The sequence below is a fragment of the Aedes albopictus genome, chromosome 2 (genome assembly GCF_035046485.1).
Source record: "Aedes albopictus strain Foshan chromosome 2, AalbF5, whole genome shotgun sequence".
Taxonomy (NCBI): domain Eukaryota; kingdom Metazoa; phylum Arthropoda; class Insecta; order Diptera; family Culicidae; genus Aedes; species Aedes albopictus.
The window spans coordinates 471,616,092-471,628,713 of record NC_085137.1 but is presented as its reverse complement, the minus strand read 5'-3'; the positions used below and the strand labels follow the sequence as shown (position 1 = coordinate 471,628,713).

Sequence of the window (12,622 nt, the reverse complement as noted above, 5' to 3'; positions counted from 1 at the left end):
TAATTTTTAAACAAATTAAATAAATATCGAGCTTTATTTTCAATTTAAATTCTTACCTACGGTTGCATCATTTGACCTCGGTACAATACCAATCGGGTAGAAATGATTCCGCATTCCCGCTCTGGACACTGTAAAATATGTTTCTAAATCTGCTCGAGTCGTACTCAAATCTATAAACTGTATGCTTGCAGTCAACCCCTTGCATAACTTCAGCCACTTGACTCAAAAACTGCGATCCAAAGCTGACGCAAACGGACGCCGACCAATACTGTCGGGAGTCCCGGTCCAGCTTCTTCAGGCTCATCTCCCGGATTTCATCCACAATTCCTCGGTCGTCCCGCAAACCAACGAAAATCTTTCCCACGTTCACCAGAAAGCTCTGGCACCACCAGTTGCGCGTTTTGAACCGATAGAAATTGTCCGCCTGACGTTGGTTCGTTTCGCGTCGTTTCACCTTCACCTCGACGAATTCTTGCTGGTTTAGAAGTTCCGGGGACAGGTTGTGCTTATCGAGTGGCTCGGTCGCGGACAGAATGCCATCCATTTCCGCCCCGTATAGGATACGTTTGTTTTCCAGGGTGGTACTGAACATGGCACAGAATTCTTCCGCTTCCTGGACCGGGGCCGTTGTATCTGGGTTGCGATTGTTCGGATGGTCTGAAATAATATAAAACTAGTTAACGTAACGAAAGGAACGTTGTAGAAAAACTCCCTCACCAGTTAGGACATGCTGCTCAAACTTGAACCCATAGTAGCAGAACCGTTTTTGCTGCTCCGTTTGGTGAGCCTCCTCGTGCAACTTCTCCGGTGTGTCCTTGGCGCACAAATAGATCGTTCCTCTGTACCGTGTCGCCAAGATGATCCAGTTGGTCCTCCGCTCATACGGAGTACACATCACCATCCGCAGCAGACCCCGGAAGCACACGAAGTCACAGTTCAACACCTTGGACCTTGGTCCGCCAACTTCGCCGGAACGCAATCGGTCCAAATTTCCTACGATGAATCGCAGCAGATGATCGATGCGTTCCTCCTTGGCACTGTCTGGCTTGGGCACCCGGATTTCGAACCCTTCGTTGAGATCCAGCCGCAACGACCGGCTGCTGTGGTGGCCATCATCGTTGTGGCGCGTTTTGGGCAAACTCAGGTATTTTAAATTTTCCCCGGAAGGAATAAACTCCCGTTGGGGACCGACACTGAAACATCCCACAGCTTTCGGTTGCGATATCGAGGGAAACACTTTGGTTCCGTTGAGCGTGGCAATCGGATTCAGGTTCGTTTCTTGCATCTCTAATGAAAACTATAGTAAGGGGCGTGGTGGGTGGTAAACGAACGTGCGTGCGTGAGGCGTACAGTGGGAGGTGATTGTTTACGTTGTCGCCGCTTCTATCGTTTACAAACAAAGGGCACTCATTTTCCTTCCCTCGTGTGAGTCGCGATGTCTTTGCGATGTTTCCACCCGAGACGTCAGTGCGTCTTCACGTGCTGAAGGTTATGTCAAAACAGTGTTATGTGATTAGTGCTTGCGGACGATTTATAAAGTTCTTCAAGCATAGTTAAATTTTAGGCATTTATTCGGCAAATTTAAGTAACAAAATGTTCCGAAAAAGTTTACTAACAGTAATTCGTCAGGGTAGTTCCGGTAAGTTGATTGGTTCTTTCGATATTCCCACTTGAAACTGAGAATATTCAAATGTTTTAGTCATCACCAACGGTACCGGCGCCGGTCCAACCACCCGTAGCTTGTACTCCGCTTCGGTGCTCGGCCTGGATGGGTACGAAGCCTTCCGGGAGAAAACGCGCACCCAACACCTGCATAATGTGGACAATTTCAAGCGCAAGATGCGGGACTTTGTGGCCGGTTCGACATCGAACATGATCTTCACCGAGGATTTGAAGAACATCATCCACCTGGCGGACAACACCGACGAGGATAAGAAGCTGCTGGTGGACATGCTCGAAAAGTGAGTACAATATTGGGTTCGTTGTTTATACTTCATTTAAACCTAACGTAACATAACGACCAATCTGCAGTAATATACAATCGAACTAGTCACCCTCTTCCAGTCTTCCCTCCGAGAACTGATTTCGTTTACCTATGTATCAACAGAATTAATCTGCCTCACGTTTCGTCTTTTACCGCCCCTCAGGTACAACGCCCAGTCCACGGAACTGCGCTTCGGCAACTACATCTTTGGACCGGTGGTGATGCGTGCCTTGTACTCCATGCAAGACCCCGCCCTGGCATTCAAGCTGTTCAAGGATGAAAAATACAGCGGCTTTTTCGATCAGCTGTCCACCTACCAAATCCTCGGCGACTTGCTCTATGAGCACGGTCTCTACGCGGAAGTGCGGGAACTGTTCGACCTGATTAAATCGCGTCAGGTGCAGGGAGGACGCTACCCGAAACATCCGATCACACTCACATTTGCCGCGTGCTATCGGGAGAACACCGAAGAGTCCTTCCGGTACGCGATGGATCTGTGGAAGGAACTGAACGCGGTTGGACACATCCCCATGCGAAAGGCAACGGCTTTCGCTGCGGCCCTGGCTCTGAAGCACAATCAACCGGGCATTGCGTTGGAAATCGTGGGAACCGTGGCCAAGGGAAACTACGTCACCATCCGACAGCTGAGGGTAATTGATGTGCTGCATTGCTTCAAATATTTAAATTTATAAACTTCTCTCAACAGCTTCTAGCCCTCACCGAAATGGAACGCCTAGACGATTTGATTCCCGTGTTCCGGACGGTGTTGGAAGTTGGGGGACCACTGGAGAAACGGCACACCTTCTGCAGGGAAGTGGTTCAAAAGGTGAAGGACGTTCTCGCCTCGACCAAGTCCGAGGTGCCCCAGGACCTGAATCGAATGTTGGAATTCCTGGAAGCGAACGGTCACATTGCGGACATCACGCTGGATTCGTTGTTGTGCCAGGAAATTGCATCGACCGCCCAGAGGAAGGATCCTCCCAGCAATTTGGCCGAAAGCTATCGCACCCGTGGAGGCTCGCAGCAGTTCAAAAGGTTTACCCCAACGAGGCAACAGAAATCACGGTTCGCAAGGCCCGGGTTGGCTGATATGCACTGAGTTGAGAGGGGAGCTTCAATTCATAGGTTTTAGACGTCAAATAAAAAAGAGGTCATCATAACTTTTGATTGTGCTACGGAAATGTATGAAAGAAATTCATACATTGAAACATAATTACACAGAGAACCTATGACATTAGTTGTAACAATTGTTTAACTCCTGTATGTTGTGGGCGCAGACAAACAGATGTAACACTCGAATTATTCCCAATGTGGATTCAAAAATGTGTTAGTTGGCTATAGTCCTCCTGTGAATCTTCCAGAAATTTCTCTAAGGATTCCTCTACAGATTTGTACAGGGATTCCTCTAGGTATTTCTCCAGGGATTCCTGCATAGATTTCACCAATGATCCCTCCTGGAAAACATGTATGGATTTCTCTAGGAATTACACCAGGTATTTCTCCACCTGGAGTCCACCAAGAACTCCTCAAGCAAAACTTGTTATTCCTCCAGCAATTGATGTTGAGATTTCTCCGAGAACTCCTGCTGAGAATTCGGCAAGTAACATCTGCTAGGATAACTCCATCAATTCCTCTTGAGGTTCCTCCAAGTATTACTGCAGTGATTTCTGCAGGAATTCCTACTCATATTTCTCCAACAATTCCTCCAGAAGTTTCTGGAATAATTAATGCTAAGATTTTTCCAAATTATCCTTTTTTCATTTTTTCAGGCGATTCTCGAAAAACTCCTACAGGAATTCCTCTCTAGATTCCACAAGGATTTCACCCAAAGATTTTATCCAGAGATTCTTCTTGGGATTTCTACTAGGATTCCTCCTGTGATTCCATAAAGAATTCTGCCAGGCATTCGTCCCGAAAATTCTCAAAGGATATCTGCATGGTAATCTCTACAAATTTCTCAGATTATTTATTGATTTCTACACAGGTATTGAAGATTCAAGATTCTTCTACTTTTGCGATTTACCCAGGAAATCCATCTGGAAATACTTCAACAATTTCTGCAGTGATTCCTCTAAGAGTTCCTCCATGCATTCCTTGTGTGATACCATCAGGAATTGCTCCAGAAATTACTCCTGGGATTTCTTCTGGGATACTTTCAGAAATGTCTGCTTGGAATCTTCCGAAACATCCTCGTGGGACTCATTCAGAAATTGTTCCTGTGGTGTCTCCAGTATTCTTTCAGATATTTAATTCAAGGTTTCCTGCAGGAATTGAAAAACAACAAAGCCGCTGAAGTCGATCAACTACCAAGCGAGCTTCTAAAAGACGGTGGAGAAGCACTGGTGAGAGCACTACACTGGGTCATTACCAAGATTTTGGAGGAGGAAGTATTTCCGGAGGAGTAGATGGAAGGTATCGTGTGTCCCATCTACAAAAAGGGCGACAAGTTGGATTGCGGGAACTATCGCGTGATCACACTACTGAGCGCTGCCTACAAGATACTCTCAAATTTTATGCCGCCGTCTATCACCGATTGCAAAAGAGTTCGTGAGGCGATATCAGGCTAGATTCATGGGTGAACGCGCTAGAACGGACCAGATGCTCGCCATCCGCCAGGTGTTGCAGAAATGCCGCGAATACAACGTGCCCACACATCACTCGTTCATCGATTTCAAATCGGCGCATGATACAATCGATTGAGAACAGCTATGGCAGATTATGCACGAATACGGATTCCCGGATAAACTGATACGATTGATCAAGGTGACGATGGATCGAGTGATGTGCGTAGTTCGAGTATCAGGGACACTCACGAGTCCCTTCGAATCTCGCAGAGGGTTACGGTAAGGTGATGGTCTTTCGTGCTTGCTGTTCAACATTGCGTTAAATGGTGTAATACGGAGAGCGGGGATAAACACGAGTGGGACGATTTTCACGAAGTCCGTTCAGCTGCTTGGTTTCGCTGATGGTATTGATATTATAGCTCGCAAATTTGAGACGATGGCGGAAACGTACATCCGACTAAAGAGTGAAGCCAGGCGAATCGGATTATGTAGTAATTTAATGTATCGAAGACAAAGTACATGATGGCAAAGGGCTCCAGGGAGGAATCACCGCGCCCGCCACCCCGAATTTATATCGACGGTAATGAAATCGAGGCGGTTGAAGAATTCGTGTACTTGGGCTCACTGGTGACCGCCGACAACGACACCAGCAGAGAAATTCAGAGGCGCATTGTGGCAGGAAATCGTGCTTACTTTGTACTCCGCAAAACTCTACGATCGAATAAAGTTCGCCGTAACACGAAGTTAACCATCTACAAAACGCTGATTAGACCGGTCGGCCTCTATGGGCACGAAACATGGACCCTACGTGCAGAGGGCCAACGTGCCCTTGGAGTTTTCGAACGGAAGGTGTTGCGTACCATCTACGGCGGAGTGCAGATGGAAGACGGGACATGGAGAAGGCGAATGGACCACGAACTGCATCAGCTGCTGAGAGAACCAACCATCGTCCATACCGCGAAAATCGGGAGGCTACGGTGGGCGGGTCACGTCATCAGGATGTCGGATAGCAACCCGACTAAAATGGTTCTCGAGAATCATCCGACCGGCACAAGAAGACGTGGAGCGCTGCGAGCTAGGTGGGTCGACCAAGTGGAGGACGATAGGAGGACCATTCGCAGAGTGCGGAACTGGAGACGCACAGCCATGAACCAAGTAGAATGGAGACGACTCCTACGCACAGCAGAGGACACTCTGGCCTTAGTCTGACCGTAAGGTAAGGTAAGGTAAGGTAAGTGAACAGCGAAATTGAAAAGTGAAATTTTGCGTAAATATTCGATTTCCAGTGCCCTCCCTATGGTTATTGAGAATCTACAACTTTTTGCTTCCATCTGATAAGCCATTGGTAAAAGTAGTTGGGATATCTGTAATTATCGACTATTTTTGGTCTGATATGACGGTAATTGACGAAGTAGATTTCTATACCCTATAGCGAAATGTGCATAATGTGTCACTTCCGTAAAGTTTGAGTTTTCCTACACTGAAAGGCGGCTTGCAGTAATGACAAGCATAAAAATGTTTTTAAATTTACCATGGCAAAACATGATCATCGACCCACCAACGCTTCTTGTGTGCGTTTTGTTTGCTCTCATATCAACCGGTTCGATAGCCGAGTGGTAGCGTGCGAGCCTGGTGATGTCAAGGTTCTTGGTTCGAATCCGGTTGCCAACAGGAACTTTTTTTAATTGAAAATCGAGTCCATGGTAAAATTGAAAACATAATTCTGTTGAATTGAAACGAAACTCAGTCTGCACAAATTTAGTGGCGTTGTGTATTTAAATTGACCCTCAGAATAGTAATTTTCACCGCAAGCCGCCGTTCAGTGTATACAGTCTTGAAAATCCTATTTCTGGAGCAACATTTGAAAAGGGCATAAAAGCAAAACGTAAACATTGCAGAAATCGCATTAAAATTTCGGAAAGTATTTTTCAAATCGTATTTTAATAAAACCAAAGTTACCGTAATAAAAATTTCACTATAAGCCACTTACTTTTTTGAAATATTCATAGTGCTGCTGAGTATGATAAAATAATTACTTTTTAATATTGAATTTTATAAAAATGTGACATGAGCCCTTCCCGATTGTTACACTGCATTGAGCCCTTTGACGGATGCCTTGTTGACATGTGCCTTTACTTACTAGTTAGTTGCGCTTGAGCCCTGTTTGATTTTGTTTTTAATTTTGATGTTTCAAAGGATTATACTGGTGATAAGAATAAATAAGAAACAGTTAAATAATAATCATGCTAAACAGTGCTGGAACTATGAGTGAATTATAATGTAAGATGTACTAAACGTGGTAGAAAGCTATATTTTAAGGCAAACACTGATTTTTCTGCGATTGCAGTTTTCGACGAGCTGTGAGATTTGAGATTATGATTCTCCGACGGAACGAATGGAAATAGTTTTCGAAAGTAAACGAGAACCAAACGACAAGCTTGATGAGAGGGCGAGCTGGACCGTGGCCGGTTTTTGCCGTCTGAAACGGACACCGCATAGAAAAAAAAGCTTGATAAGCTTTGAGGATTGCGACAAAGTTCATTGCAAAACATTGACTCCGAAGGACAAGCTGGAGGAATCGGCCATGACATGACATTCTGTGGTGGATACGTGCGGAACACTGTCATGTCTTCGACTTACCTTAAAGATTTTTGAATATGTAGGGTAGAATCGTAGCATAGGGTAAGAAGAGCCCCCTTTTTTTCAGATAGTAAACGGTATATTAGCTATATGTAGAAAGATTAAAGTGGTTTCCAAATAATGAAGAGATTTAAAAAGAATGATTATGTAGTTTTATTTAAGTGAAGATGACTTATAACTTTACATCTGTAATATTTTCCACAGGACTTTTACAGCTACTGTTCTTCTTCCTCAAGATACTCAACTGGCCAGGCATCTTCCGGGACATCTAAGACACCGTCGAAGTCTTCCATTTCCTCCTCAGCATGTTTTTTTCTGCCACGTTTTGGAACCGACAAACTCTTCAGCAGCGTCTCATAATACTTTTTGTTGGTAATGTAGGGCATCAGTTTTTTCAGGTCGTTCAGTTTCCCCTGACTCAAAGGAATTGGGCTGGTTTCTATTGGAATTAAGACAGGCAGAGACGTTTGCTTATTGTCGAGTATAGTGAAACAGCGATAATCGTGGTCGGGATCAGTTTTAAAGAAAATTCTCCCAATTTCCGCACTACGGTATTCGGAAATAGAAATTTCCTTGAACCGGACTGGAACGCCTTCATCATCGAGCTTTGGTCGCTTGTACCTCGCATCCAGGTTTTTTAGTGCCATAAACTGGGATTGCTCCATTTCGACTACATCCAGTGGTACTTTTCTGCGGATTTGCGAAATAAATACGGCGTAATCTCGTGGAGTTTCAATGTTGATGGTAGACCGTTTCTTGGCTGTCTCAATGGAGGCATGCACGGAGTCAACCTCCATGTGCGAATGTCCGGATACCATGAAATTATGGCGAACGATCATTTCTCGATTGGTTCGCGCACATTCTTCGATGAAAAGGGAAATGGTCATACAAACCACGATGTTGTGGTTTTGACCACTGCATCGGTCTGAGTAGAGATTAACAGTTTTCAAGCATTTATCACGTTCAATGAGAGACCTCAAGTAGACCAGAAGACAAGATCCCACCTCTTGTGAGCCACGCCTGGCCTTCGATTCATCCCAAAGGAAGCATCGACCAACATTCTTGTTTCGGAACGTTTCAAAAATCGTTAGATTCAAAGTATACAACTGTCGGCTGTAATATGCTTGACCACATAACAAATGCGGAGTTGGCAAGCACTTCTGGAGATCAAATGATGCAGTACAGACTGTTTTGTCGGTCTTCGCTGTAAGTACGTCCTGATTTTTCCTGTCATACACCTCCTGGCCTTTCGCTTGAGTGCTTTGAGAATCGAAATAAAGGATTGTTTTTCGTTATCTGCACTTTGTTTGATAAGCACATGAAGCTTATCACATTCGCCACATGTATCCACTTGCGGACTTCGAAAACTGATATTGAAAGTTTTGAAAATCTTCCGGAACGTATTATAATGAACGGTCGGATAGTTCTCTTTCGTACACTTCTGTACGTACAAGTCATATACTATAGTGACATTCAAGTCACTGGACAAATACAATTTGTCAGATTTGGCGCGACCATAGTGGGAGGTGTGAAGTGGAAAAGATTTGATATGATCTTCAACTCTCTTTTTGTCCTCATCGCTTTGGCGATTATGCGAGGAATTTGTCATCCGTCCATCATCAAGACTTATGCCGGATTTTTTGCCCTTTTTGGTCGCCAGAACCCTCATTTTTTTGTTTGTAACGTCGAATGTAGCGCAGAACATACCTTTGCAAACCAGAATATTTCCTCCGATGGCGGGGAGAAAATACTTGTGCGAAAATGTTCGTTTAGAATTGAAAACCTAAAAAAATGAATATTAAAAAAATTAGTCTTGAAACCTAAATAGAGTCTTTCAAACACGTACTCGGTGATACTTGACCGGAGAAATCGTCATATGGTTCGATAAAAACTGATTTTGCGCGGAAGATGTTAACATCAGAAAATTTTTCAAAACTTTCTCTCGTATCTCTTGAGTGACCTTCGTGTGGCACTGGCGTTTCGCGCAAAAACAGGCTGGTTTAACTCTTCGAGCTCGAGCAGGAACTTTTTTTCCGTTGAACCGAGTATACTCCTCACCCTTTACCTTAAGCACCTTGTTTTTCACAGTATTGTAGCTTGCAGTACATTTTCTTTTCTTGACGATGTTACTGTCATTCAGCTCCTTGAATCCCAAATCGTTGCCCGGAATCGATCTCGGAACAGCATTCTCTGCATCAGAATCAACGGTAGGGCATTCTAGAACAAATATCTATTATTTTATATCCGTACTTACTACCTAGAGCATAAAGTACAATATACCTGGTGCATCTTCACAGTCGGACTCGAAATTCACAGCTTCAATACGGTATGGTTCGAAATATTCCATGATGGAAAAATCGTTCAACAGCTTAGCTTCCCCTTCACCGTCATCATCGCTGTCCTCGTCGTAATCATTGTTTCCGGTCTGTTCGGTTTCACGGCACTGCCTTTTTGTTACAGGTGGTTCAGCTTTCGATCCAGAAGAATCACCGCCCAGCACGTTTAACAGCGGTTTACCTTCAGAAAGATGGTTTGCAAGATCAGCCGTCTTTACTTCTAATGGCACAGTGTCATGAAGCTTGAGGTTACTTTCGCTCATCGAACGTCGTGCATTGCTCGATTCTGGTTCCGATTGGAAGTGATGTTCTGCATGTGTTTTCGGTTGCTCTCCAGTAAAAGTTTCTCCCATAAGCAAGGTTCAGTGGCGTTTGAAACATGCTTCGAGCAGAGGTTCTTGTTGACGCCTCATTAGTGGTGACTGGCTTGACTACCAGATTCAGAGGAGCATCAAGATCCTTATCGATCGAATGAATCGATAAATCTAATGGAGATTCCTCCTCGTCCACAATCGATAGATTTAACGGAAGTAAAGTCTCACGTTGGAGTGGAATTGATCTTGGCGTAGATGAGAAAACATTGCGGAATGATAGTGACAGTGTATCGTTTGGTATTTCCGATTGGCAGATGGTGGAATCGGCTCTCGATTGATCTCTTAGCATCAAGGGTTCAGCCGCGGATCCTAATTTCGATGCCGATGTTCTGGTCAGGACATTCGTGAATCGAAACGGTTGAAATGCTCAAATCAGCTCCAACTTCCTCGTAGCAAGCCACAGTTGGTGTAGCACATACGGAAAACGATACGGAAGAAGCCTCTCCGCTCTGCTGGCTCAATACTAATTCGGCAGCTTCTGGAAACCAAATCGAAAAATTCAAGTAGCATTATGCAGAATTCTTACGGTGCAAGAATCTTGTAATCAATAGAAATACTTACGAAGCAACAAATCCATTTTTCGAAGCTCGGTTTTGCGTTTTTAGATGCTTTTTAGATAAACAAGCTAGAAACTGTCCTTTGTTGTTGATGGAGAAATCGTGGCATGGTGCCGGAGAAGGCTTTGTGACCGAAATGAAAGAACTTACACGAAGAACGTTGCGTTTCAGAATGAATCATGTATTTCTGGTGCTTGAATGTTTTATAACTAGTTTACAAAAAGGGTAGGTATAACTAAAACACAGAGCCAGCGTGATGCGTCGGTCGTCAGGGTTAAACGCTATCAATGTGTCGCGCAGCTGTTGAGTTGCGCTTGCATCAGCATTAAGAAAATGGTCAGGGTTGCGTCGAGGGTGTTTTGCTTTAATGGTCTTTTATGACAACAATAAAAGGAAAGCAGAAAAGAACTGCAACGTTTGGAGGTCGTCGCTCAATTATGCAAATAAAGAGAAAGATGTGGAAAGTTCTGGAATGTGACTATGTGATGTGATAGGGTTTAGTTTTATGCTGTGAGATTGAATATGAATGCTACACCTCCCCCCTGAAGGAAGAGTGGTGTAACCAGTCTTGAAAAAGTTTATGTCTCTCTGGCTTTATGTTTCACAAATAATTTAAATGCTAAAAATATAAAATTTTACCTTCACCATTACGTTACGTTTTACACTTAGCCTAGAAATGAATTAAATTTTAATTACTCTGTTCTTATGAACTGTATGCTGAATATTCGTTGCTTCATCCAGTATTGTTATATTTGGATGTGCTATATTGATTACTTTATAGGGTCCTTTATATACTTTGTCAAGTTTATTTCTATTTGGATTTTCTAGCATTACGAGATCATCTATTTCAATGTTTATTGGTTTTGCTGTGACTTGTTGTTTTGTATTTCGATTATTCTTAACCTTGTCAATGATATTTTGAGTTCTAATTGCAGTTGCTTGTAATTTATATTTTAATTCTGCATAATATTGATCATAGTTATAAATTGGTTCTATACGTGTTGGATTCTTTAAGTTATTGGGTAACGTTGCCATTTTTCCAAAAACGAGTTCATATGGTGTATAAGGGATATCTGTGCATGGTGTGGTATTATAACAAAAAGCATAGTAAGGAATCCATTCATCCCAGTCGGTCTGAGATTCATTAACGAACTGTCTCAAATATTCATTTAAACAGCGATGATTCCGTTCTAAGTTTCCGATAGTTTGAGGATGGTATGGAGTTGAAAAGATATGTGTATATTGCAACATTTCAGAGATTTTATTGAATATTTCATTTTTGTACTCGGTTCCTTGATCTGTTCGTATGATCGAAGGTGTTCCGTATATCAAAATGCAATTTTCAATAAATGCTTTAGCAATTGTAGATGCTTGCTTATCTTTGATTGGTTTTACTATGACGTATTTAGACAAATCACATTGAATTGTCAAGGCGTATCTATTATCTGAATTAGACTTTGGAAAAGGTCCAATGGTATCCATGGCTATTGATTCGAATGATTTTAGCGGAGTAGGCGTATGCATGAAATTTTCGTTAGTTCTAATTGTGTGCTTGTGTTGTTTACATGTGATGCATTGATTAACATAATTTGTAATAGTGGCTTTCATATTAGGCCATTTGTAAATTGTTTTCAGTTTACGATATAGTCTGTTTATGCCGACATGTCCGCCAAATGCAGATTCATGGTTTTCAGCAATAATTTTTGTTATAATATTTGTATCTTGTATGTCTTGCTGCGGGATATACAGCAGTATTTGTAGTTTTTGAAGCGTTTCATTGGCTTGATTTTTGAATTCGTGTACACTAATAACTTCGAATATTGTACTAGATAGCGCTAGAGCTATTTTTTCAACATTCAATTCTTTTGCCCATTTCTCTATTTGTTCGAACATGTTTGTTAGATTGGGTACTTGAGTACTTGACTCTCGTGTCAAGACTTTTTTTAAATTTTTGTTCAATATTTTGTATATATACGATTTATTTTTATAGCGCTCTATATATAGTTTTGGTAGGTCATAAATTTCGGTGTTGTTGAGTGATTCAAACGCATTGAGGTGATCAGTCTCGTTGCTGTTTTGTTTCACAGTATTGCTTTTATCATTGAAAATTTTCTTTGCTTCGCTGAGTTATACGACGTTTTCTTCCAGCGAAAGCTTACGCGATACA

General features: G+C 42.7%; 3 protein-coding genes across 3 annotated transcripts; 1 reads left to right on the top strand and 2 right to left on the bottom strand.

Moving 5' to 3' along the window:
• On the bottom strand, nucleotides 1-1,466 carry LOC109418066 (decapping nuclease DXO homolog). The gene is made up of 2 exons (XM_019692234.3): nucleotides 718-1,466; nucleotides 1-657 (listed from the first exon to the last, which is right to left on the bottom strand). Exons 1-2 carry the CDS (start codon nucleotides 1,283-1,285, stop codon nucleotides 68-70), a joined length of 1,158 nt encoding a protein of 385 aa, XP_019547779.2. The 5' UTR covers nucleotides 1,286-1,466; the 3' UTR covers nucleotides 1-67.
• Nucleotides 1,467-1,478: 12 nt separating this feature from the next.
• On the top strand, nucleotides 1,479-3,144 carry LOC109418065 (pentatricopeptide repeat-containing protein 2, mitochondrial). Its single transcript, XM_019692233.3, has 4 exons — nucleotides 1,479-1,639; nucleotides 1,700-1,961; nucleotides 2,148-2,634; nucleotides 2,691-3,144. Exons 1-4 carry the CDS (start codon nucleotides 1,594-1,596, stop codon nucleotides 3,081-3,083), a joined length of 1,188 nt encoding a protein of 395 aa, XP_019547778.2. The 5' UTR covers nucleotides 1,479-1,593; the 3' UTR covers nucleotides 3,084-3,144.
• A 5,137-nt stretch (nucleotides 3,145-8,281) lies between these two features.
• Nucleotides 8,282-9,877, bottom strand: LOC115262805 (uncharacterized). Its single transcript, XM_062854048.1, has 3 exons — nucleotides 9,469-9,877; nucleotides 9,035-9,405; nucleotides 8,282-8,971 (listed from the first exon to the last, which is right to left on the bottom strand). The coding sequence occupies exons 1-3, from the start codon at nucleotides 9,875-9,877 to the stop codon at nucleotides 8,282-8,284; spliced, it is 1,470 nt and encodes a 489-aa protein (XP_062710032.1).
• Between the last annotated feature and the right edge of the window lie 2,745 nt (nucleotides 9,878-12,622).

Excerpts from the sequence above, each read along its gene's own strand:
- LOC109418066 (XM_019692234.3), bottom strand. The coding sequence starts at position 1,285 with ATGCAAGAAACGAACCTGAATCCGATTGCCACGCTCAACGGAACCAAA. Across the intron at positions 658-717 it reads TGAGCAGCATGTCCTAACTG|ACCATCCGAACAATCGCAAC; the intron begins GTGAGGGAGTTT and ends ATATTATTTCAG.
- LOC109418065 (XM_019692233.3), top strand. The coding sequence starts at position 1,594 with ATGTTCCGAAAAAGTTTACTAACAGTAATTCGTCAGGGTAGTTCCG. Across the intron at positions 1,640-1,699 it reads AATTCGTCAGGGTAGTTCCG|TCATCACCAACGGTACCGGC; the intron begins GTAAGTTGATTG and ends CAAATGTTTTAG. Across the intron at positions 2,635-2,690 it reads TCACCATCCGACAGCTGAGG|CTTCTAGCCCTCACCGAAAT; the intron begins GTAATTGATGTG and ends TTCTCTCAACAG.
- LOC115262805 (XM_062854048.1), bottom strand. The coding sequence starts at position 9,877 with ATGGGAGAAACTTTTACTGGAGAGCAACCGAAAACACATGCAGAACAT. Across the intron at positions 9,406-9,468 it reads CGACTGTGAAGATGCACCAG|AATGCCCTACCGTTGATTCT; the intron begins GTATATTGTACT and ends TATTTGTTCTAG. Across the intron at positions 8,972-9,034 it reads CTCCGGTCAAGTATCACCGA|GTTTTCAATTCTAAACGAAC; the intron begins GTACGTGTTTGA and ends TCATTTTTTTAG.